Raw genomic sequence first — 27,048 nt, 5'->3', positions numbered from 1 at the left:
TGTTTTGACTATTGTGAATAGTGCTGCAATAAATACAGGAGTGCAGATGTATCTAAAACATTGAATTTATTTTCTTTGGATATATACTTAGTAGTGGGATTGCTGAATTATCTGGTAGGTTTATTTTTAGTTTTTTGAGGAACTTCCATACAGTTTTCCATAGTAGCTGTACTAAATTACATTCCCATGAACAGTGTATGAGAGTTCCCCTTTCTTCCCATCCTTGCCAGCATTTATTATTCCTTGTCTTTTTTATAAAAGTCATTAAATAGGGTGAGATGATATCTCATGGTTTTGATTTGCATTTCTGTGATGGTCATGATGTGAGCCTTTTTTCATATATGTGTTGACCATTTGTCTTCTTTTGTAAAATGTGTGTTCAAATCTTTTCCCATTTTCAATCTCATTATTATTATTTTGCTATTAAATTGTTTGAGCTCCTTATATATTCCGACTCTTAATTCCTGACAGAAGGATAGTTTGAAGATATTTCCTCCCAGTGATCTAGTTTCATTCTTCTGCATGTGGAATATTCCATTTTCCCAGCATCACTTATTACATCATTTATTGAAGACATCCTTCTTTCCCCATTGTACGTTCTTGATGCCTTTTTGGAAAATGACTTGACTATAAATGTTTGGACTTATTTCTGGGCTCTCTATTTTGTTTCACAGCCTATGTGTCTGTTCTTATGCCAGTGCCATGCTGATTTGGTTACTATAGCTTTGCCTCTAATTTTAATTCCTTCATTTAAGTGTAACATAGAGAAACAAGAGATAGTTCAGAGGGGAGCAAACAAAATAAAGGATTATAAAAGGGAGTAGGTATAGAGAAAACAGAAGTGGATCTTGTTTCACTCTGAAAATGAGAAGGCTGAGGAACACATTGGCTGTCCTCAAGTTTAGAGAAAAGATACTAATTCATCTATATCTCTACAGATGCCTGCATGACTCTCACTATATACACTCTCCCTGGGCAATCTCATCTACTTCCACTGCTTCACCTTCTGGTTGTGTATCTGTAAGTAGATTCTGAATTTACAGCTCCATCTCTAAACCTCTTTTCTGGCCCTGGATCCACATATTCCACTGGATATCTGTATTTAAATGTTACATGAAAGTCAAAATGTCCAAATTAAACTCATCTTTCCTCTTGGGATGGACAGACTCTAAGGTAGCCCCTTGATCCCTGCCTCACTGTGTTTGCACCTTGATGTCATCCCTCCCATTTGACTGTGGGCAGGACCTTGCTTCTAACCAGTAGAATATGGCAAAGGTAGTGGATGTCACTCCTGTGGTCATACTATGTTATATAACATTCCATTTTGCCAGCAGGATCACTTTAGAGACTCTCTCTGGTGATTTAATAACATTAAGTAGTCATGTGGGAGAGCCCAGGTTGCAAGAAACTGTGGCCGGTCTTCAGAAACCTCACGTGACCTCAGGGAGCTAAAGTAAAAAGCTGGGACCCTCAATCCTACAACCACAGGACATGAACTCTGCTGACAACCAATGAGAATGCAACTTGGCCAACACCTTGAGTACAATCTTGTAAGAGGCTAAGCAGAGAACCCAGCTAAGTCTTGCCCAGATCCCTGACCTCCCCTACAAAACACTGTGAGATAGTAAATGTGTTGTTTATACTGCTAGGTTTGTGAAAATTTGTTACACAGCAATAGACAACAAATATACCCCCAAATCTCATCCTCTTCCTCTTTTCTCTGTCTCATTAAATGGCTCCATACTCTACCCTGTTGACCAAGTCATTCTGAATTCTTCCCTCTCCACTCCCACATTCAACCAGTCTCTGTGGGCCATCACTTCTGCCTCCTGAATAGCTTCCTCATTCAGCAATTCCCAAACTAGATCCCATAGACTTCAAATAGATGTTCTACACACACACACACACACACACACACACACACTTCAGTGTCAATTAAGTTTGCCATATGTAAATTCAGATAGTGAGAGTAATGCAGGCATCTGTGGAGATGTAGATCTTTAGAATCATTTGCTTGCCGTATCACTACCACAGCCTTTGATAATTTGTTTCTCTACCTCTATTCTTTACTATTTCCAATTCTATCTCATAGAACTACTACATTTATCTCTCTGAAGCACAAATCTATCCATTTCATTCCCTAAATAAATGACTTCAGTGGCTTACTGACAAAATCCAGACAGCTTCAAGACAAAGTTCAGAGTCCTTATCACAGCTTTGGTCTAACTAGTGCCTACGTGCCTACTTTCATTCCTCATCATTTCTGCTCGAGTCACACCGCACTTTCAGTTCCCCACATGCACCTTGCTTTCTCAGTACCTAACACACTTGCACAGGTTGTTCTTCCCACCTGGGGCTCCCTTTCTGTCTTTAGTCAACTGGATAACTCCTGTTCATCGCTTTTCATTTAACTCTGACATTATTTTCTCCAGAAAACTTTCTCAGATCCGTATCCTAATTAGATTCCCCTCCTGAGCCTATTGCAGGAGGTGGGTTACTTGTTTGGGTTTCAGTCCTTCTTACAACACAGTGAGGTCCTTGTCTTCTGGAACTTTGCCTTATTAATTTGCTACCCCGACAGTTAGCATAGTGTCTGATCCAAGCAATAAGTAGTCAGTTAATGAATTAAGTCAGCTGACACCTCATATACAGTTTGGCAGAAAATGCAGTTATTTACTGCACTGGGAGAAGGCAGAGACTTTTGTAGGAGCAAGATGTGAAATAGGAAAGCAGCCTTTCCTCTGCCTTCAGCTCAGGACTAAGCTTCCATATCTAGGGCATGTTTTCCAAATGCACTGCTTCTTTACAGAAAAAGATGGTGGGAAGTTGAACATGGTTTTTTGAGCTTGGGTCTTGGCCCTGCAGGCCTAAGATCTCCTAAGCATTGGTGAAAATAGTAGAAAGTTGGGGATAGGGCTCAGTGTCATCTCAGAGCTGCAATTAGTCTTTGCGTATTGGAAGGAAGGCACTGAGAATTGAATGCAGCTCTGACATGGGTTATAGTTTTAATTTGAAAAAACAACTCAAATAAAACATTTGATTGCACAAAAGAAAACCAGAGCCCATATAAGACAGTGTAGATATTGGAGTTTTTAGTGATTGGGTTTTTCCAACACCTGAATCTGAGAAAGGACTTGGGTGCAGGTTGTTTATTTAGGAGGTGATCCCAGGCAGCTGAAATAAGTGGACAAGGAAAGTAAAACAGAGAAGGGAGAAGAGTCAACAAAGAGTGCCTCATAGAGTTGTGGGCAAATGGAGTTGGTTGAGGATTGCCCTAGGAGCAACTGCCACCTCCTCCAATGCTCTTCCCTGAACATTTCAGTTGAACCTGCTCAGGTTGGGTTGAGCGGCCTTCTGTCTTTCAAAGAAAGCCTTGAAGTAGAAAGGCAAAGAGATGCCACTACCCACATTTGAGGTTAGATATGGCACTATGCTTGGAATTGTCCACTGCAGCTATGCTGAAACCACCTGGGCTAAGAGTGTGGTTTGGGACACCCAAGTGCCTGCTGTGAGTTCTAAGAAGCTAAACTGCACTTGTGGTCATGCATTTTTTTTCTATGATATAGCCAGAGCTGAATATCTGCCATCCATGTCCCCTTTGGAGAAATATTTCCTGTAAATAGATTTAAACTGCTTTGTCCCTGCAAATGTTGCTGGGTTTTGTTGAGATTATTGCGTTCTCATTTGAGCAGTTATTGCAGATCAGGCCCTGTAATCCTCAAAATTGCAGGAAGCATATTCAGACATTTTATTCATCTCACACTGAAGAAGAACTCATAAAAGGAATCAGACTGGGTTTAGCAAAGCTCACCTTAGACCGAATTGCTGCTGTCAAGCATATGATATTATTGAAAATATAAAAACACAGGTTTGAGAAATATTTAAGAAATGTTTTATTGTCTCTTTGTTATTTGGAAGTGGGGCATTTAAGATTGCAATCCTGCTGTTATTAGGCGTGCATCTCCTGTATCGATATTGGATACTATGCTCTGAGGTGTCACGTTGAGTAGGATATGTGAGTTGTTACGGAGGGCACGGTGGCTCACGCCTGTAATCCCAGCATTTTGGGAGGCTGAGGCGGGCAGGTCATGAGGTCAGGAGTTCGAGACAAGCCTGGCCAACATGATGAAACCCTGTCTCTACTAAAAATACAACAATTAGCCAGGCGTGATGGCTGGGGCCTGTAATCCCAGCTACTCTGGAGGCTGAGGCAAGAGAATCCCTTGAACCCAGGAGGCGGAGGTTGCAGTGAGCTGAGACCATGCCATTGCACTCCAGCCTAGGTCACAGAGCAAGACTCTGTCTCAAAAGTAAATAAATAAATAAAAATTAATTAATTAATTAATAAAATAAAATAAATGAAAGGCATGGTTGTTTTCATGCCAGTCATCTTGGGAAGAGGAGAATCCTAAATCAGATGAGAAGGGATTTTTTTTTTTCAGCTCTCTAGGCCTCGGCTCTAAGAACATACATGAAGCTACTTATAAGGAGTAAAGGAAACTGGCATCTGCCACAGGAAAATATGTGGTAACCAGGCAAAAGAGCAGGCCTATGGATGAACCATGGTTACAAAAAGAACCATACCTGGTAGCCAGTTATTTGCATTGTGCTTCCATCTGTCCTGAGACTTGTTAAGTTTTGTTAGAGTGGACAGCCTAGCTTCAGCTCAGTTTTGAGGTTGGGATTCTATCTGTGCTTGATGCAGAGGGCTCTACCCTAAGACAAGTAAACACAGAGTGCCCAAAAGAACAAGGATGATCAATGGTGTTACATGCTACAGAAAGGTGAAAGAATGAAGACAAAAATTTTTAAAGCCACCAGGACCCTGCAAGATAGAGGACAATAGTGCCTCCTAGATGGCCACTGCAGGCAAAGTACTGAAGCTCAGCATCCAATTACAGTCCCTAAAGAAAGACAGATAAAAGAAGTGAACACAGTTTAGAAAATTCTTTATGTTACAAATTAAAGGCAATCACTGAATTTTTCTTAGTTATTATTTTAACTATCACACCTTTATATTGCAAATAAAGAAACTGAGTCTCAGATTGTGACTTCCCAAAGTCACACAGCTAGAAAGTTGACAGAGCCAGATTGTTTTTCCCTCTAGTTCAATTACTTTCCCCACTCACTTTCAGTCTGGTGGCTTGATAACCAGGGTCAATTAATGGTTTTTGTTTTATTTTTATGTGCTGTTTTCCACACACTCCCTCCTCCTCCAACAAATGGCTGTCTGGGCATATCTATAAACAGAAGATCAAAAGCCAAGAGTATATTCTAAAGAGAAGATAGTAATTAAAGAGGTAAACTCTACAGGTAAACTGTAGCTTCAACCACTTGGGAGGTTGAGGCAGGAGGATCACTGGATCCCAGGAGTTCAAGGCTGCAGTGAGCTAAAATCACTCCCCTGCCTTCCAGCCTTGACAACAGAGTGAGAACGTATTGCAAAAATAAAATAAAATAATAAGGGGGCAAAATTCTCCCAGTCAGTAATTTATTGAAGCTATTACCCAGAGCCAATAACGTGTGAGAAAGTGTTTGCCAGGCCTTCTGGGAGAGAAAATCATGTACTTTTCACAGATGCTATTAGCGCTGTCTCCCTCCCTGGACCTGCTGGAGGCATTGGAAGAAGAGAAGGGTGGTGAGGTGAGGATGGTGTAAAACCAGAGATTGAAGACAACACTGCGGGAGGCAAAAGATGGTTAGTAGGCATACAAAGACAACAGAATCCTTGGAAATAGATATTAACTTTGAGTTCTTACATTTTTACAGCTCTCTACCTTACACCAATTAATAACCACAAAATGCAATGTGGTAGAAATCAAACCTAGATGGAGAGAGGGAAGAACTAGCAGTCCAAGTTTAGGCCTGACACACCCATCATTATGTCTAAGTGTTCATGATGACAATATTCGAAGCAACAGACTATGGAGTCCAGAAGATGATTTTTATATGTGACCAGAAGTAGACTGATTGATTAGGTAAATTGTAGAGGCGATCGTGATTCAACATCCTAAAGAATATAGGAGGTAAAATGGCTAATGCCACTGGCTATTCCCAATATGTATTTTCCCTTTCTTTCTCAGTAACAGAATCTGACTGTGGGCTCACTGTCACTAACATACCTCCATTTTCTGTCCTGTCTCACAGCTACATGTGGCTATATTCTGATCAATGGAATATATCCAACTTTCAGGAAATATCCTTAGGAAAGAGATAGGTTCTTCTTTATTTCTTCTTTTCTGCCTTCTGGAATACAGACATGATGGCTAGAGCCTCAGGAGCCATCTTGGACCCTGAGGTTGAAATAACTTGTTAAGGATGGCAAGCAGCAAGATAGGAAATCTCTGGGGCCCTGGCACTGCAGAGCATCTGCCAGCCCTGAACTATCTACCTCCAGATTTCATTTATGTAGAGAAATGCAAATTGTTTATTTAGGAGATGATCCCAGGCAGCTGAAATAAGGGGGCAGAGAAAGCGAAACAGAAAAGGGAAAAGATCCAACACAGTGCCTCATTGAGTTGTCCCCTCCTACCACAGACACTACCTCAAGCTATCATTATTTTGCATTTACTGTCACTCAAAGCAAAATCTAATATTAACTGATATAGCTAGTAAAGTGGACGAGTGAGTGCAGACATGCTGATAGAAGAGGAAACAGACTGTGGTCTTAGAAATGGCATGATAAGTTGGTAATCACAATGGAAATGTGGGGATATGTGTTGACATTGTTCTTGCTATAGCCTTGCTGGGTCTCATCAGTGAAAGGACCAACTATGATGAAGATTTCTTCTCTTTGGCTTATCAGCACCCCTCTCTCCTTTCAAAAATTTGTTACTTTTTCCATGTGTTTCTTGTGTAACTGCAATTACATTATCTTCCCCCTAGTCAAGGGGGACTGCAAGTAACTCAAGTGGTTCTGGCTTATAATTATGTTCTCTTCCATTTATTCAGATCATTGATTCAATGGTTGGGCAGTTGACTCAAGCTAACATCTTCCTCTGATGTTGCCTTAAATGGCTCCAAAGGGTAAAGCCCCGTTTAACTCTGGAGACACAGGGCTGAAGAGAGGTGAAAGTCATTAACAGGGCTTGGTCCTTCTGGAGATTCTAGAGGAGAATTTGGCTCTTTGAGTTTAATAGATTGTAGAGATATCTGCATTATTTGGCTCCTTGCCACTTCCTCTACTTCAAAGTCAGCAGTACAGCATCTCCAAATTTCTCTTTCTCTCTCTCCATCTCCCTGACCTCTGCTTCCATCATCATAACTCCCGTGGTTCTAACACTCCTGCCTCCCTCTTTCTTTTTTTTTTTTTTCTGTTATAAAGACCGTTTTATTATATTTGGACCTGATGACAGAGGATAATCTCTGCATCTCAAGATTTTTATCTTAATCAGCAAAGCCCCTTTGGCCATGAAGAAAACATATTCCTCATATTACAGATTCTGAGAATCAGGATATGGATATCTTTGGGGAGCCATTAGTCTTTCTATCACCCTAACCTCACTTCTGGACTTGGAAAATAATTATTTTATTCTTCTCTTCTTCCTGTCACTTGAAAACAAGAGTTCTGGCCTCACTGATCATTTAACTTCTTGTATTAAATCTAACAGAATAAATACTTTGAGTACACTTACATTTTCAGATAGGCTATAAACCTCTTTACTTCGGACAACTTGGTTTTATCATAGGAATTCATTCACCTACTCTTACTAGTAAAGAATGTCAGAAGTCACGAGAATTGATGGTCCTGGGTAAATCCACCATGATATTGCCTTTTGCATATGCTTAATCCCAAGAAGACCAAGATTTTGAGCTAAATTATTCCCAAATAGTGATATAAGGATTATCAAGATATTGTTTACGATGTGCTCATTTTCTGGAAATTTCAACCTTTTAATTATTGGCAGGAGTCAAAATCTTATGTAAATAAAAACTCTGAACAATACCCAAAAAGTAGCTACCTCGAGACTCTGGAAAATAGTAGCAGGTGGATTGTGGAAAGGAGTCAAAACTTAGTGAATAACTAGTACTGGGGTAAGTTTTCCTTCTCTGCTCCTCTTCTCTCTGCTGGTGTTGACTTAAGAGAAACTCTAATTGCGTGTAACGGTGCATCAGCATGGGCATCTATAATTATAAGAGAAATCCCAGCCTTCTAACAAGAGGACTGGAAGGAGGGGTCTTCAGGAATTGTAGAGAAGGAGGAAAATATAGAGGAGAGAGCTGGAGAAGAAAATCCCTTAATTCTGAGTATAAACCAACACAAGTTCCAAGCTCACCCCTGAGATGAGCATACATGAAAAAGATATAAAGCAGTATAATGAAGCCTTTGAAAACTAAAATTACATTGGAATTATTTCCCACAGAAATTGAAATAAAGATTGAGGTATGAACCTAGCTTGGTTGATTGTTAAAACAATAAGTAAGCAACATTCTAGAGGACTTTGACAGGCCCTGTAGTCATTAGATAATATTCAAAATGTCCAGTATACAATCCAAAATTACTCAACATACAAAGAACCAGGAAAAAGGGACAAATTCTTAAGGGACTAGACAATCAACAGATGCAAAACCTGAGCTAACCCAGATCAGGAGAAACATTTTTCTGTAAACAGCTGGATGGAAGTAATATTTTAGGGCATGTGGGCCAAATGGTCTCCATCACAATAACTCAACTCTGTCATTTATGACAAAAAAAGTCACAGACAACATGTAAATAAATAACCATGGCTATGTTCCAATAAAATTGTATTATGGAAACCAAAATTTGAATTTCACATAATTTTTATATGTCATAAAATATTAGTATTTCTTTGATTTTCTCCCAAACCATTTAAAACTGAAAACAAAACAATTTTTTGTTCATGAGCCATACAAAAACAGGCAGTAGTTTGGATCTGGCACATAGGCTGTGGCTTGCCAACTCCTGATTTAGATGTTAGAAACATCATATGAAGACTCTAAAGCAGCTATTATAACCATACTCCACAAGGTAAAGGCAAACACTCTTGAAATGAATGGAAAAACAGATGTTTTCAACTAAGAAATAGAAACTATTAAAAGAAATAAAATGGAATTTTTTAAACAGAAAAATACTATATTTGGAATAACTGTCAAGAAACTCAGAAAATCTTCAAATTCTCTTAGAAATGCTCTGCTTCTGAATATAATAGAATTAAGATGTACCCCACAATTCTAAGGGTGATTATGAGGAATAAAGTAGATCATTTTTGAAGTAGAACGAAGTTTTGCAGGGGCAGGATCTCAAATCTACAACGTCTAGATATTAGATTTGTTATTTTATTATTTTGTGTGCTGGGAAAAGAGGATAGAGAATGTATCATCAACTAGAAAATACCTGGAAAATAAAAATATTTGCTGTCATTCATTTTCTTTTATTATTTGTTTGTTCTATTTATATTAGTTTTTATCACAAAAGTAATACATGTATATAAAACATTTTTCCAACAACACAAAAGTACATAAAAGTATAAAATGAAAGTTATTTCTTCATCTCCCAACTCGTCAACCGTGACAGATAAATACTGTTAACACTTTGTATATTTATCTCTTTACTATGCATATAAAATAAATATGTGTAAATACATTTTAAAAATAAAAATAGGATCATCTTATAGATATTTTACAACTTGCTTCTTTCATTCAGTGATGTATTGTGAACATTTTCCATTTTAGAGCATTCAGATGTACTCAGTCTTTCTGATAGCTGTCTAGTTTGGCTATACTATTATTACTTAACCGCTTTTCTGTTAATGAGTATGGTAGGTTGAATTATTGATTCTAATTCTTTACTATTCTGTAGTATATCCAACACCCTTGCCATGGGTGGCCTCAATGTGATTTTCTCTGCCTTGACTTTGGGCTCAGTTATGTTGCTTGCTTCAGCTATTGGGATGTTATTATGTGACACAAGCAGCGATTTCAAATGTGCTTGTGCCATTAGACTCGTTGTCTTGTTCTATCATGGCCAAGAAAAGCATGCATGAGGTAGTGAGGTCCCATATGCCTGGGCCCCAGAAAGGGGCACATGGAACAGAGCTGTCCCAGATAACTCATAGGCAGTATGTGAGAACAAATGCTAATTATGTGTGATACTGAGTTTTAGACTGGTTTTGTTAGGCAGTATTACTGTGGCAATATAAGAATTACATTTTGGCTAGGCATGGTGGCTCACATTTTTAATCCCAGCATTTTGAGAGGCCAAGATGGGTGGATCACCTGAGGTCAGGAGTTCGAGACTAGACTGATCAACATGGAGAAACCTTGTCTCTACTGCAAATACAAAATTAGCCAGATGTGGTGGTGCATGCCTGTAATCCCAGCTAATGGGGAGGCTGATGCAGGAGAATCGCTTGAACCTGGGAGGTGAAGGTTGTGGTGAACTGAGATTGCACCATTGCACTCTAGCCTGGGCAACAAGAGTGAAACGCCAACTCAAAAAAAAAAAAATTACAGAAGGTTCTATAAGAATGTAATATAAAGCATTTTAGAATATAATTTTTTGTTGTCATAAACAATTTTGCAATTACTATCCATCCTTTTAAACATATCTTGTGGCCAGACACAGTGGCTGTGCCTGTAGCTCTAGCTACTCAGGAGGTTGAGGTGGGAGGATCACTTGAGCCTGGAAGGTTAGGCTGCAGTGAGCTATGATTGCACCACTGCACTCCATCTTGGGTGACAGAGCAAAACACCATCTCAAAAAAAAAAAAAATTACCTTGTAACTCTAAGCCAGATAAGTACCCAGAAATATAATTGCTAGATGAAAGCTTAGTATTTTTGAAGCCACATAATGTTGATGGTAATAAATATTAATAATGTTAATGTTTGTTAAGCATTTCCTATATTCTAGACTTTTTTATTTATTTATTTATTTATTTATTTGGAGATGGAGTCTCACCCTATCACCCAGGCTGGAGTGCAGTGGCATGATCTTGGCTCACTGCAACCTCTGCCTCCCGGGTTCAAGTGATTCTTCTGCCTCAGCCTCCTGGGTAGCTGGGATTACAGGCACGCACCACCGTGCTGCCTAATTTTTGTATTTTTTTTAGTAGAGATGGGGTTTCGCCGTATTGGCCAGGCTGGGCTCAAGCTCCTGACCTCAGGTGATCCACCTGCCTCAGCTTCCCCAAAAGTTGGGACTACAGGCATGAGCCACCATGCCCGGCCATATTCTAGACACTTAATCTTTTATGTGTCAAGAACTGTAAAGGGTCTGAGAGTCCACCTTACTTGTAAGCTAAGAAGTTATTTTGCCACAGTTTCACAGATGCTAGCAGAGACCTGAAACTCCTGGGTCAGAGACGAAGGACTTTGTTGTTTGTGACACAGCAAGCAACATGATCATCAGCATGTTTGTATTAGTTGCTGCTGCCCCAAAGTACCAGAGGGACATCACATATCAGTCCAGATGGGTACTTGTACATGTAGTGGGTTGCGTTTCAGTGGATGATCCCTGAGTTTAGTGAATCCACATTTTTAATAATTGATGGTAAGCAAGACTGCCCTTCGCTTCAGAGGAAGACATTGTCTCCATTTTCCAAGGCTGTTCCCTATGCAAATATTCTTGAAAAGATAGTCCAAAATAAAGGGCATTCAGTGCTTCTTCTAATAAGTCTTGTAGAAACATGAAAGACCTAAAGACAATTGTCTCCAAATGGTATTTATTAACTTCCTTAATACTCTCTACTTTACGAATATGAAAACTAAAACACAGAGAGTGTAAGGAACTTACCCAAGATCACACAACAAATGAATAGTAGAGCCAGGCATATTGGTTAATTTTTTTTATTATCATTTAGAACAGTAGCCCTTTTGAATTTATTAAGCTATTCCATTCATATAAGGAAAAAATTGTATCTTGGTAGCACTGTAAGTAGAGAGAATGTTTTCCATGAACTGTTGTTTATAGAAGCCAGGATGCTTTCCAGGAAGAGAGTGTATGGGAGTATAAAACGAAAGCAGCCAAGCTGTCAAAAGTTCAAAAGACAATATGCACTTCAGGGCTAATGTAGAAACTTCATTTTTTGTCAATATGTTTGATTGATGTACTACCTCGATGAGTCTTCTCTACTGATCGTTATGAGGAAGAAGCAAAGGAAGCAATGTGGATATGGATTTTTCTCTTTGTTGAGGGCCAGAGGAGAAACAATTCTACTTTGTAATATAATCATACCAAAGAAAGTTTTATAAAGATTTAGCCTTTTACCATCTGATAATTGTCTCACCAAGCTATCCAAGTAATACCTTGAGCTCAATTTTAATTATTTTAGTGGAATATATGTTTTTGTATTTTGTAGGGGGTTACTGCTGTTGTAACAATAAGGTGTTATCTGTATTGAAATACGGTTAATATCTAGAAAGGAATCAGAGAACCTTTACAATAAAGGAAAAACACCCCTGAGAAATAGGATTTATAGATCAATTGTTTGGAATTCAGTGTCTTGGGAAAATGTTATTTTGATTTCCACTTTTGTCACCCACCTGAAATTTTCTACATCTTTGGAGAGACATTTTCTTGTTGTAATAATAACTTTTAGGGACAGGGCCTCACTCTGTCACCCAGGCTGGAGTGCAGCGGCACGATCATAGCTCACTGTACCCTCAAAACTCTTGGTCTCAAGCGATCCTCCCTCCTCAGCCTCCCAAAATTCTGGGATTATAGGCATGAGCCACCAGGCTGGCTGCCTTGTGCTTTTTGGAGGGCTATATTAATCTTTAATTACTATAACCAGGGGCATTGTTATTCTTTTCAGGAATACAGTCAGCCCTCCGTATCCATGGCTTTCCCATCCATGGATTCAACCAACCATAGATCAAAAATATTAGGAGAAAAAAAACTTGAAAAAAGCTCCACAAAGCCCAGTGCAGTGGCTTATGCCTGTAATCCCAGCACTTTGGGAAGCCAAGGTGGGTGGATCGCTTGAGCTCAGGAGTTTGAGACCAGCCTTGGCAATTTGGTGAAACATCATTTCTAAAATTAACCAGGGGTAGTGGTGTGCACCTGTAGTTCCAGCTACTTGGGAGGCTGAGGTGGGAAGATTGTTTGAGCCCAGGAGGTTGTTGAAGCTGCAGTGATCCATGAATGAGCCACTGCAGTAGACAATGACCCTGTCTCAAAAAAAAAAAATGTTCCATAAAAACAAAACTTAAATTGTGGTGCACCACATACTACATTGGATCCACATAAATGAAGCGATGTGTAGGCATTGTACTAGATATTATAAACAATCTAAAGATAATTTAAATTATAGGAGAGGATTGCATAGATTACATGTAAATACTGTGCCATTTCACGTAGGGGATTCAAGCATTCCCAGATTTTCTTATCTACAGGAGTCCTGGAATGAATCCTCCATAGATACAAAGAAACAACTGTATTTATCTGAATGTATTACTTGCATTTAATTTATCAAATCAGTTCTTTAAGATATATATGTACGTGCCTATGTTTTTCATACGTTTATAAGAAAGACATAATTCCCCCCAAAATCTACAGAAGAAATAGTGTTATAGCCTTTTTCATTCCATAAATAAAACAACTGTATTCTATTCATCTGATTTATTGGCTTCTGGAATTCAAAGACATACTAAATGTCCAAAAATGCAGCTAGGTCTCAGGAACAAATGAATCAAAGTTCTGACTGCAGTTACATTTCACCCAGACATTGAATTCTAAATAACGACTTTATAGATTTTATTTCCAATCAGTTTTCCTATTATTGCGTAGGTTTTCTTGTGCAAAAATTGTGTGGAAGAGACACTGGCTGTGCTGCAGACATACGTTTAGAACATACATGAAAATGAAAATTCTCACAGTCACCATGTAGATGGAACACAGATTTTGAGGAAAAGGATCAGAGATAGGGAAACTCTCAATGACAACCTCTACAGAGAATCTGGAGTCTCCTTTTCTTTCATCTTGATTTTTTACAGCAAGTTGCAGTTTACTCTTTCTTTGTATGCATGATGCCTCAAATGAATTGGAAAACAGGCAGAGAAGTATATAAACAATAACAACAAAAACACAAAATCTGTGTTGATAATATTTTATGTTACCAAACCCACAGTTTAGGAATGCAGAACAAATCAATCATTCAGTTCTGCTACATATGTTATAGACTTTCAGATTTGGATATATAATGATTACCTCCATTTTCTTCAATGAAGCCCAGGTAATCACAATGCTAACAGATTGCTTCATTCATTCGTTTATTCAACAAGCTTACATTGAGATCTTTTTACCTGAGAGAAACTATGCCAGATATTTGAATAATGCATTTATTTTATTTTTAAATAGGTTATACATTCAAATGATTAACATAGATGCAAAAATCCCCGATAAAGTACTAGCAAACCAAAGTCAACAGCACTCTAAAAGGATCATATGCCATAGTCAAGTAGATTTATTCCTGCTGTGCAAGGATGGCTCAACATATACAAATCTATAAATGTGACATAACACATTAACAAAATGAAGGATAAAAACCATATGTGATCATTTCAATAGAAGCAGAAAAAACATTTGACGAATTGAACATCCTTTTATAATAAAAACTCTCACCAATTAGCTACAGCAAAAACATACCTTAACACAATAAAAGCCATATATGACAAGTCTACAGCTAAAATCATACTCAAAAATGAAAAGTTGAAAGTTTTTCCTCTAACACCACAAACAAGGCAAGAATGCACATTCTCACCACTTCTATTCAACATAGTGTTGCAAGTTTTAGCCAAAGCAGTTAGGCAAGAAAAATAAATAAAAGGCATCTAAATCGAAAAGAAAAATGTGAAATTGCTTCTGTTTGCAGATGGTATGATCTTATATATAGAAAATCCCAAAAACTCCCTTAAAAAAATGGCAAGGCTAATAAATTCAGTAAAGTTGTGAGATACAAAACTAGCATACAAAAATCAGTTGCTTGTTTAATACACTAACAGTGAACTATCTGAAAAAGGAACTAAGAAAACAATCCTGTTTATAATAGTATAAAAAATAAAATGCTTAAGAATCAATTTAACCAAGGATGTGAAAGATCTATACAACAAAAACTCTAAAATATTGATGCAAGAAATTGAAGAAGACACAAAGAAGTGGAAAGATATCCTGTGTTCCTGTATTGGAAGAGTTAACGTTTTTTAAATGTCCATACTGCCCAATGTGATCTCTAGAGTCAATGCAATCCCCGCTAAAATTCTAGTGGCATTTTTCACAGAAATAGAAAAAACCCAATAGTCCTAAAATTTCTATGAAAACACAGAAGTCCCCAAATAGAGAAAATAGAGAAAACCATCTTGAATAAGAATAACAAAGCTGAAGGCACCTTTCAAACTATATTGCAAAGCTGTAGTAATCAAAACAGTATGGTACTGGCATAAAAACAAACACATAGACCAATGGAGCAGAATAGACAGACAAGAAATAAACACATGCATATTTGGTCAACTAATTTTCAACAAAGGTGGCAAGAATACACAATGGGAAAAAATAGATTCTTCAATAAATGGTTCTGGTAAACTGGATATCCTCATGCAGAAAGAAAGAAAAGAAAGGAAGAAAAATAAATGAATAAATAAAATGAACTCTTCTCTTATACCACACACAAAAATCAATTTAAAAGGGATTAGTGACTTAAACATAAGACCTGAAACCATAAAACTCCTAGAAAAAACACAAGGGAAAACCTTCACAGCATTGTTCTCAGCAATAGTTTTTCAGATTTGATAATGAAAGAACAGGCAACAAAAACAGAGATAAACAATGTACAGTAATAAAACTAAATATACCTAATGTAAAGTATCAATCTAAAAAGTTTCTGCATAACAAAGAAAACAACAAACAAAATTAAAAGGAAACTTATAAAAAGGTAGAAAATATTTGTAAACCACATAGCCAATAATGAGTCGATATTTAAAATATGTAAGGAACTCATAAAACCCAATAGCAAAAAATGACAAAAAACAAAAAACAAAACAAACCCTAAATAACCCAATTTAAAAATGGGCAAAGGACCTGAATAGACACTTTCCTTAAGAAAACATACAGGCCGGGCATGGTGGCTCACACCTGTAATTCCAGCACTTTGGGAGGCTGAGGTGGGCGGATCACAATGTCAAGAGATAGAGACCATCCTGGCCAACGTGGTGAAACTCCATCTCTACTAAAAACACAAAAATTAGCTGAGTGTGGTGGTGCACGCCTGTAGTCCCAGCTACTCAGGAGGCTGAGGCAGAAGAATTGCTTGAACCCGGGAGGCAGAGGTTGCAGTGAGCTGAGATTGTGCCACTGCACTCCAGCCTGGCACCTGGGGATGGAGTGAGACTCTATCTCAAAAAAGAAAACATACAATGTCCAACAACTATATGAAAAGATGCTCAGCCTCACTAATCATCAGAAAAATGCAAATTAAACTGAAATATCACCTCACAGTGAGATATTACCTCACACTTGTTAGGATGGTTATTACCAAAAGGTCAAAAGATAACAAGTGTTGGCAAAGATGTGGAGAAAAGAGAACGCTCACACATTGTTGGTGAGAATGTAAATTGGTATAGTTGTTACATAAAATGGTATAGGAGTTTCTCAAAAAAATTAAAAGTGGAATCACCATGTGATCCAGAAATCGCACTTCTGGGTATGTATCTAAAGAAAGTGAAATCAATGTGTCAAAGAGATTTCTGCACTCCCATGTTCATTGCAGCATTATTCACAACAACCAAGATGTGAAAACAACCTAAGTGTCTGTCAACAGATGAATTGATAAAGAAAATGTGGTATACATATACAATGGAATATTATCAAGCCTTATAAACTAAGTAAATCTTGCCATTTTCAACAACATGGATTAAAGTTGGAGACATTATGCCAAGTAACAGAAACCAAACACAGAAAGACAAAACTGCATGATCTAATTTATATGTTTAAAGAAAAGTGGAACTCATAGAACAGAGAATAGAATAGTTGTTACCAGAGACGATGGAGAAAGAGGGGAAAAGAAGATATTAGAGTTAAAAACCTTCAGCTATAAATAAGGTAAATAAGTACTGGAGACCCAATGTACAATATGATGGTATGTTAGTCCATTCTTGCATTGCTATAAGAAAGTACCTGAGACTGAGTAATTTATAAAGAAAAGAGGTTTAATTGACTCACAGTTCCACAGGCTGTACAGGAAGCATGGCTGGGGGAGACTTCAGGAAACTTACAATCATGGCAGAAAGTGAAGGGGAAGCAGGCACATCTTTCCCTGGTGGAGCAGGAGAGAGAGAGAGGGAAGGGGAAGGTGCCATACACTTTTAAACAACCATATCTCCTGAGGACTCTATCACAAGACAGCATTAAGGCTATGGTCTAACATTAGAAACCACCCCCATGATCCAATCAATCACCTCCCACCAGGTTCTACCTCCCACACTGGGGACTACAATTCAACATGAGAAGAGTTTTGTGTGGGGACACAGAGCCAAACCATATCAGATAGCTGTAGTTAATAATAATGTACACTTGAAAGTTGCTAAGAGAGTAGATCTCAAGTATTTTCATTTAAAAAATAGGTAATTACGTGAGGTGATTGATATATTAATTAGTTTGATTGTGGTAATCATTCCACTATGTATACATATATCAAAACATATGTTGTATATTTAAAATATATCCAATTTTTATTTGTGAATCATATCTCAATAAAGCTGAAGAAAAATCCAAATGATTTAAAATCAGAATAATATTAAAAAGTATACACTGTAAAGTTTTATTCCCACAGAGGTTCCCATCTGCTTCTCTTCTCCCCATTATGTATCCTATAGGCAGAGTGATCATACATTGTGGTTCCCCAATAGCAGTTCCAGTTTATGCCTTTTGTGTTGGTTTAATTATTAGTAGTGCCCCCATTTACTCTCAAAAGTTTAAATAATAAATATGGGAGGAAAAAAAAATAAATAAATTGAAAACAAAAGCAATAGAAAAAATAATGAAACCAAAAGCAGATTCTTCTATCAATAAAGCTGATAAACTTCTAGCCACACTGGCCAAGAAAAGAAGGAGAAGACAAAAATTATCAAAAGAGGGGCCATTATGACAGACCCCACAGAAATTAAAATGATAAAAGGAATACAGAAGGTCCTCAAAGTACATCATTTTATTCAACTTTGATGAAGTTGATCAACAAAAAATTGATTCATGGCACACTGTGTGGAGTTTGCACGTTCTCCCCATGTCTGTGGGTTTTCTCTGGTTACTGCAGTTTCTTCCCAAATCCCAAAGGTGTGCACGTGAGGTAAATTGCTGTGCAAAATGGACCCCATGTAACTGATTGCGTGTGTGTGTGTGTGTGTGTGTGTCCTGAGGTAGGATGGCATCCTGTCTAGGGCTGGTTTTTGCCCTGTGTCCTGAGCTGCAGGGATACACTCTGGCCACCCATAACCCTGAACTGGGATAACTAGGTAAAGGCTCTGACCATCAGCAACCTTAAACTGTGATAACTGAGTAAATATGTTATTTGTTTTTAGTAATCTTTCTTCTTATTTATTTTTTTTTTTTTTTGAGACAGCGTCTCACTATATCATCCAGGCTGGAGTGCAGTGGCACAATCTTGGCTCACTGCAGCCTCCATCTACCAGATTCAAGCAATTCTCATGCTTCAGACTCCCGAGTCACTGGGACTTCAGGCACATGCCACCACACCTGGCTAATTTTTGTATTTTTAGTAGAGATGGGGCTTTACCATATTGGCAAGGCTGGTCTTGAACTACTGACCTCAGGTGACCTGTCCACCTCGACCTCCCAAAATGTTGGGATTACAGGCATGAGCCACCACGTCTGACCTATTAATCTTTCTTAAATGTATGCATAGCTCTTATTTATTTTAATATTTAATATTAGAAGCATTCTGGTCTTTATTTAGAAATTTGGTGATTTTTTTGTGACCAAAACTATGTCAGAGGCACCTAGCTCTTGTTTATATCAATTAGCCTATAGTAAAAGCGGTTTCCTTAAACTTTCAATTAAAATTGCCATTTCTAAGAACTTATTGATGATGTTAAGTAAGGACTTGTCCTACAAACAACTCTATGCCCATAAATTCAATAACTTAGATAAAACAGACCAATTCTTAAAATACATGAGCTACCTAAACTCTCACACACATAAAACCCATATAGTTCTACAACTATTAAAGAAATTGAATTTGTAGTTAAAAACTTTTCAATAAAGAAAACTCCCTGCTCATATATTTTACGGCAAAATTCTAGAAAACATTTAAGGAAGAAACAATCACAATTCTATACAATCTTTTTCTGAATATATAAGAGAAGGAAATACTTCCCATGAATCTTATGAAGCTAGCATTACCCTAATACCAAAACCAGAACACAACATTATAATGAAAGAAAAATAAGGACCAGGCTGGGTGCAGTGGGTCCTGCCTATAATTCTGGCACTTTGGGAGTCTGAGGCAGGCAGATCACTGGAGGCCCATAGCTTGAGACCAGTCTGGCCAACATGATGAAACTTTTTCCCTACTAAAAATACAAAATTTAGCTGAGTTTGGAGATGCACGCCTATAGTCCCAGCTCCTTGGGAGGCTGAAGCAGAATTGCTTGAGCCCAGGAGGTGGAGGTTGTACTGAGCTGAGATCATACCACGGCACTCCAGCCTGGGTGACAGAGTGAGACACTTTTTCCAAAAAAAAAGAAAAAGAAAGATCAATATGCCCCACAAACATAGACACAAAATATTCAACAAATTATTAGAAAATTGGGTCTAGAAATTAAAAAAAAAAAAAGGAAAGTACAGAATAATTAAGTGGAACTTATCCCAATTACGCAAGGTAGGTTCAATTTGTGAAAACTCAACCAATGTAATTTACCAATTAGCAAACTAAAGAAAAAAAACATGATTATCTCAATAGCATTTGACAAATTCAAATCTCTTTCCAATAAAAACTCTCAGCAGACTAGGAATGAAATGAAATTGCCTGGATATAATACTGTAAAGGACAACTATAAAAACCTATGATTAATATTATACTTAATGGAAAGAAGATAAGGACATCCTTCTTTCACCACTGCTATTCAATAATATAAAAGTCTTAGCCAAGAAAAATAAAGTCATTCAGATTGAAAGGGAAAAAGAATTCTACTTGCAGATGACAGAATTATTTATGTAAAAAAATCCCAAATAATACACACACCAAAAAGCCCTAAAGCTAGTCCTAAAACTAGTAAGGGAGTTTAGCAAGGTCATAGGATAAGAGATCAAAATACAAAAGTCAATTATATTTCTATATACTAGCAACAAACAATGGATTTGAAATTTTGAAAAAACTACTAACAAAAAATGGAAAACTTAGATACAAATCTAACAAAAATATATATTATCTATGTGTTGAAAACTATGAGACACTAAAGAAATAAAAGAAGGCCTTAGATATGTGGAGATATACATTATCTTGGTTTGGATGAAAAATTATATGGTCATATTATCTGCACAGGTAATAAAAGACACTTTTTTTGTGTACTCCCAGTGCTTATTTATACAAATATAAAATTCTTATCACCCCTGTTGTCACACAATGCCTTACTTGTTCAACTTAAAATATATCCTATAGAATTTTCCATGTAAGTACATAGAAAATTTCCTCATTAAAAAAAATTTTTTGGCTGGGGACAGTGGATCACGCCTGTAATCCCAGCACTTTGGGAGGCTGAGGCAAGCAGATCACGAGATCAAGAGATTGAGACCATCCTGGCCGACATGATGAAACCCCAACTCTACTAAAAATACAAAAATTAGCCGGGTGTGGTGGCATGTGCCTGTAGTCCCAGCCACTCTGGAGGCTGAGGCAGGAGAATCACTTGACAGTAGGAGATGGGTCTAACCAAAATGCACAGGCTTTGAAGCGAGATAGAGCCAACTTCAAATAACCATTCTGTCACTTATTTGTTGTATGGCCCTTAGGCAAGTTACTTAACTTCCCCTAGTGTCAGTTACCACATCAATAAAATGAGAATATAGCTACTACACCACAGGTCACAGTCAGAATCATTTGTGGTGATATGAGAAAGTACAAAAGAGTACTTTAATCTTAGGAAATGTAAAATAGAGCTGCAGCAATTCATCACAGCCTTGACCGTATTCATAACTTTGGTTAATGGAACAAAGTGAGAATCTACCTGACTATAAAATTTAGTTGGATCTAAGTGACAGAGACCTTGTAAGAAACACTGTTGCCCTTGGTCACTTCAATTAACAAAATTATCTTCTCAGCCTTGGGCTGATTCACCAGTTCATTAAAAAGCCAGAGGCTCTTTCAAATCCTAATCTCTATACCCAGAGCCAATACTTCACCAAAATATCTGGATTGCCCACATAAGGTGAGGAACCAGTTTGTGAATTTGCCATTCTTATTTTTTTATTGTACCAACAAGATATGAAAATTTGGGTTGTTTTGTTTGCATTTCTTTGTCCACGGAATACATTTCCAACTCCAAGGGTAAGTAGTTGCAGGTGACTTTACTGCCATTTGTGTAACTACAATGGCAAATCATGAGCAGCATATATTCTATTTGTAGGCCTTTTCCTGGCCTACAAGTAGAGAATGAAACACAGCCTCTACTGGTAGAGGCATTCAAAATTTATTCATTCACTCACCTAACAAAAACTTTCCAAACCCCTACTGTGTGTCAGGGATTGCACTTGGTGTTAAAAATAAAAAATTCCTGTCTTTAAGTAGCTTACAGTTCAACTAAGGGGAAATAAGATACATTGACAGTTACAAAGTGCTTTGGGAGGGAACAGAATGGCTTCACAGAAGAGGCTAAGTTTCTGTTGAGCTCGGGAGACTGAAGAGAGGAAGGCCATGCCTGGCAGAGTGAGCATAACTTGCACACACAAAGACATTCTACGCTAGCAGCCTTGAATTCAGAGTTCCACTGGGGCACTAGGTGCAGAGGAGGCTGGAAGATTTGGCTGAAGCTATCAGCAGTTTGGTCTTCATTCTGCTCAATGGAAAACTTTAAGTTCAATGGAGGAACCATTAAATGCTTTAAAGCAATGGCGGGAGATATACAGATTTACTTTTTTTTGAAAGATCTTCTGGTAGTCCTATGAAAGATACTTTGGGGAAGGAGTAATAGAAAAACCAGTTAGGAGGGTTTTGTAGTGAAAGAGAATGTGGTCCTCATGGAATATCTAGGATTTCCATGAATGAAATTATCTTGTTTGGTAAATGGAGTAATGTCTGAGAACTATTTATCAACTGAAAATCAAGAGGGAAATCAGCAAGAAAATCGATGTGTTCAGCATTATTTCAGTCAAAATCCAAGCAGAATTTTTGTAGGTATCAACAAGTTGATTCAAAAACTTTGGGAGAAAGGTAAAGCAACTAGAAAGTTAAAGAAACAGCCAAGCAAATTTGAAAAAGGACAAAGTTGGAATATTGTACTCCCCGATTTCAAGTTTATTAAGACTTCAGATCCTTTTCTCTAACTTTGTAATTGCTTAGGTTCTTATACGGTTTGCCAGATGGTGGATAGGGGAAAGCAAATGAAAAACACTAATCAATTTGGTTCCTTGACTGCGGCTTAATATGGAGATTTGAGGAGGTGAAAACTCTCATTACACAGAAGCACGTGGATATCTTTGGAATGCATGCACGTATCACTCGTCTCTTAATTCCACTATAAATCAGAGGTCATTGTAAGATAAAACATACATAATGAAAATAATTGGCTCTTCGCACGGACGCCTTAAAATACATTTCCATTTCCTAGTAAAAGTTTTATTTGGTCCCTTCCTCTGAATAATCTATGCAGTACTCATTTCTGCTTCATCGGATCGGCTCAAAGCTTGATGAATATGGCTGTGGTTTGATGGGCAGTCTCTCTCCATCTCACGTTGAGGCTCCGCTATGGAAAGAATTAGAATAGCAAGATCAATAGCCAGGCTAAATAAATGAGATCTCATCTCAGATCTGATTGCGTTTGGGAGGGCTGAAGTGATTCTTGGCTGCACCCTCAGGTAGAAGAGAGAATTGCATTTTAATTGCCCTGGCAGGGATAACAGGTGTTCTGTCCAGCTACCCAAAGGCAAAGCCGCGTCGGCTTTGCGCTTTAGAAGGCTTTCCCTTAAGCGAGAATTCACATTCTTAAAGCAAAACAACTCAGAAGCGCCGGCATGGTGATGCACGCCTGTAATTCTAGCAGTTTGGGAGGCCGAGGTGGGCGGATCGCTTGAACAGGGGTTCGAGACCAGCCTGAGCAATATGGTGATAACCACGTCTCCACGAAAAAATACAAAAATTAGCCAGGCGTAGTGATGCGCCTCTGTGGCCCAGCTACTGGGGAGGCTGAGATGGGAGGATTGCTTGAGTTCGGGAGGTCGAGGCGGCAGTGAGGCAAGATACACCACTGTAATCTAGCCTGGGCGACAAAGCAAGACGCTATCTCAAAAAAGCAAACCACCATAAAAAGGAAGGGTAGTTCATGCTCTTTTTCGTTTCATAGCTACAGATTTACAAATACCTATTAACTTGTTGACAGGGCAAGAAATAATTTATGCTGAAGAGACAAAATACCAGAAAGCAGATTTCTGTGTTTTACTCTCCATGTGGCCATCACGGACGAGGACGAAGAAAGACTTGGTTTCTCCTGTAACGAGAATGTTTAAGCTCTGAATTTTTAACGAATTTTTATGCTTGTTAACAAAATCTGTTATTTTCCTATCGTTCGGAAATGATCCTTTAGTCTTCCTACAGGTAAAAACGCTGTCTAGGCTTGGACTCTGCCTCAGGGTATGTGTTTACCAAGATTAGCCGAATACCGCAAGTTCACCAGGCAGAGATAAGTCACAGTGAGGCGTATAGCACAGGACCTCCCGGAGGGCAGCGGCCGGAAACTACATATCCCGGCGTGCTCAGCTTGCGAGCACAATGGAGCCTGTCGTCATTCGGTTAACGGCGCTGCGCGTTCCCTGCGCGCCGCCGAATGCCGGCCTGGGCGCAGCCCAGGGCAGAGGGCACTCCTGAGCTGGGAAAACTGCAGTTCCCGGCATGCTCTGCTACGGGTGCGCCTGCGTATGGGAGCTACTGCGCCTAGGAGCGGGTTGGTTTAAAACGCTGTGTTAGTTCCATTGAAACCCGCCAGCCTGCAGCAGTACGGAGCCTCAGGTGCACAGATGGACTGTGGGGTGAGGCTACCCGGCCCTGGGCGGGTGAGCGGCTGTCGGAGACCCGTGGGGGAGAGGCTTCGGCTTAGATAGTGACAGGCACGGCTCCCTGCCCCCCTCTCCCTGTCCTGACAGAGTCCAGTTTCGTTCCTTGGACCTCAGGGCCCTGACCTAAGGAGCTTCGGCGTTGGATGCAGGTGAAAGCCATTTAGGAGCGAAGTTTGCATTGGCCTGGCTCCAGCTGAGGGGTGGAAGATAGCCACCGAGGCCTCCAGATAAGCCCAATACCACCTTTATGTTAAGTTGGAGGATAATACTTCCTGAGAAGGCTATTTCGGCGTTAATGTTTGATTTTTTTGTCACTCGTTATCCTCCCTGGCTTGCTTACCAGAATATAGGTGTCAGGAATTTGCACTTGTTGTTTACGGTTTCCGCAGTACCTGGCGCTTTTGCTAGAACGGAATAGACATTCGTTAAATTCCTGTCGAAGTAGCTCGTTTATTTACCACCCATAATTTCCCAGGCACTGTGCTAGGCTCTAAAGGTAGAAAAGTGTCTATCTTGGCCCCACTTTGGAGAAGTTTGTACTAATCCGTCGTAAACGCCCCACACACGTGCTTCTAATTTGTTAATCTTGGCGTGCGCAGGAGTAGGTCTTTGAATCCTTTCTGTTCTCTGTTATCCCGCCTTAAGGTTTTATTGAGCTCTTAAGAATTTATATCTCCAGTCCACACCTCATCCCCAAACTTCAGATCCACAAATTCAGTCGTGTATTGGGTATCTTTCATGTTTTAAATTTGACAATTTATAAACTACTCTCTATCTTTTCCACAAAACGAGTTCTTCCTTAGTAAGTTTCCGTTGTCTCAATGATAGCGCCATCCAGGCCAAAAAACTTACTTTAATCTTGGCTTGTTCCTTTCCCGCATATCTAATCTATCAGCAAAAGCTATCTTTCAAGTACATCTAGCCACTAACCACTTCTTAAAATAGGAATACCACTGCTGTCACCCTGGTTCTGGCCAGCAGCAGCATCTCTGCTTCTCTTGTTCTTCCACCATGTGGAGTGGAAGGGAGTCAAAGTGATCCAGTTAAAAGGAAAGTTAGACAGCACTCAGCTATAGACCTCCGGTGGCTCTGAGAATCACTGAGAGCAAAAGCCAGACTTTTACAATGGCCTTCAAGGCCCTGTGTATTCTCTTTTTATTATTACCTTCTGACCTCATCTCTCCATATTCTCTGTGTTACTCCTTTCTCTCCAGCCAAACCCACCTCTTTATTGTGTGTGGACTCATCAGACCTTCTAACTTCAGGCCTTTGCACTTGCTGTTTGCGTCTTCTGGAACTTTCTGTCCTCTGATATCTGTATAGCAGGTCTTTGCTCAAATGTCATGAGGCTTTCTTAGACCGCCCTGTTTAAAATGAAAACCTACCCTACAGCCTCCATCCCATGTTCTTTCCTATTTCATTTTTCTCTTTTGCACTTATCACAAACAATGTATTTTATTTACTGTCCATCTTCTTCAACTGGAATATAAGCTCCATGTAGGCAGGGAGTTTTGTTGGTACAGCTCTACCCCGCCCCCATACCTCCCCATTGCCTATAGTAGTATCTGGTCCATGGTAAATATTCAGGAAATATTTGTTAGATGTGTGAGTGAATGAAGACATTGTTACCAAATTATTTTCCGGTGGTTGTGATAAACAACATTGATTCCCTGGACTGTTATTTTGGAACCAACACCATATACTTGTATATGCTTTTGCCAGTGTGCACCTATTGCCAGGTGTAGGAATGGAGTCTATGTCCACAGAAGCAAGCGTTTTTTTTTCAAACTCATCTGGCTTATGCTAGTATATACTTGTGACATTGGTCTCTTTTTTTGGCCATGCTATCCATAAGGTTACCTGCCAGAAGCTCTTTGGAAATATTCGCCCTAAACATTAAGACAGAATTCTATTAGTTTGATTTTGATATTGCATAGAAATTAGTTATGAATGAACTTTTTTAAAAATAAAAGTTTTTATCTTAGTTTTTTTATTACAGTTACTATTAAGCATTCATGAATGAACTTTTTTAAAAATAAAAGTTTTTATCTTAGTTTTTTTATTACAGTTACTATTAAGCATTCATTAGGACTTAGGTTCAAGGCAGCAGTCAATATTTGCTTCTTTTCAAACACAACAAAGCACAGATTTGTTAAAGCTGTTGTGTCTGCTAGAATGTCAGCCATTAAAGGTAGTTTCTTTTCATGTAAGACTGTGCTTCTTAGATTATGAGCTATAGAACTATGACTTATGAGGATCTGCCAAGTGGCCAACAGAGAGAGAGAGTGAGTGAGTGAGTGTGTGTGTGTGTGTGTGTATATATGTATGTGTATATGTATATGTGTGTGTGTGTAGGTATATATGTATGTATGGGGATGGGTGGCATTTCTGCTATCCCTGTTTTGGGCTTACCAGATGGGGAGGACAGGCAAGGGTGTGAGTAACTGCAGTGAAAATAAGAATCTCTCCCGAACTTTAAGCCCCAACTTGGTAGATTCATTTACTGGATTGAAGTTCTTATCTCTACTTTAACAGCCTCCCAGATACTTGGGGACTCTGCCTGGTGGCTTTAAGGCTGCCCTCTTGCTACTCAGCCATCATTGCTCCCTTCCTTCCAAGGACTCTCCTGACCTTGGCACTGTTTGGTTTTTGTTTTTGTTTTCCCATGGTAGGGGGTGGAGGTGGTGGTTGGGAGGAAGGGTTTTCAGCTAACCCTGAGACTTGTTTTTTTTTTTTTTTTTTTTTTTTTTTTTTTTTACTGAGTTTTTTTCTTTTTTTGGGGGTGGGGGGGAAAGGGTGGTCTTTTGTTCGCTTC

General features: G+C 38.8%; 1 protein-coding gene across 1 annotated transcript in view; it reads left to right on the top strand.

The window, feature by feature from the left end:
- The first annotated feature begins 24,010 nt into the window (after positions 1 to 24,010).
- The window catches only part of CCDC150 (coiled-coil domain containing 150), an 88,075-nt gene continuing 85,037 nt past the window's right edge, over positions 24,011 to 27,048 (top strand). The window contains exon 1 of the mRNA XM_032278788.1: positions 24,011 to 24,230. Coding sequence (XP_032134679.1) covers positions 24,195 to 24,230 — 36 coding nt within the window. The 5' untranslated portion in view covers positions 24,011 to 24,194. The remainder of the gene's footprint in view (positions 24,231 to 27,048) is intronic.

Source organism: Sapajus apella, unplaced genomic scaffold, assembly GCF_009761245.1.
Source record: "Sapajus apella isolate SASKATOON/1434 unplaced genomic scaffold, GSC_monkey_1.0 scaffold10, whole genome shotgun sequence".
Classification (NCBI taxonomy): Eukaryota; Metazoa; Chordata; class Mammalia; order Primates; family Cebidae; genus Sapajus; species Sapajus apella.
The sequence above is the reverse complement of the archived record's forward strand: the minus strand, read 5'-3'. Positions and strand labels throughout refer to the sequence as shown.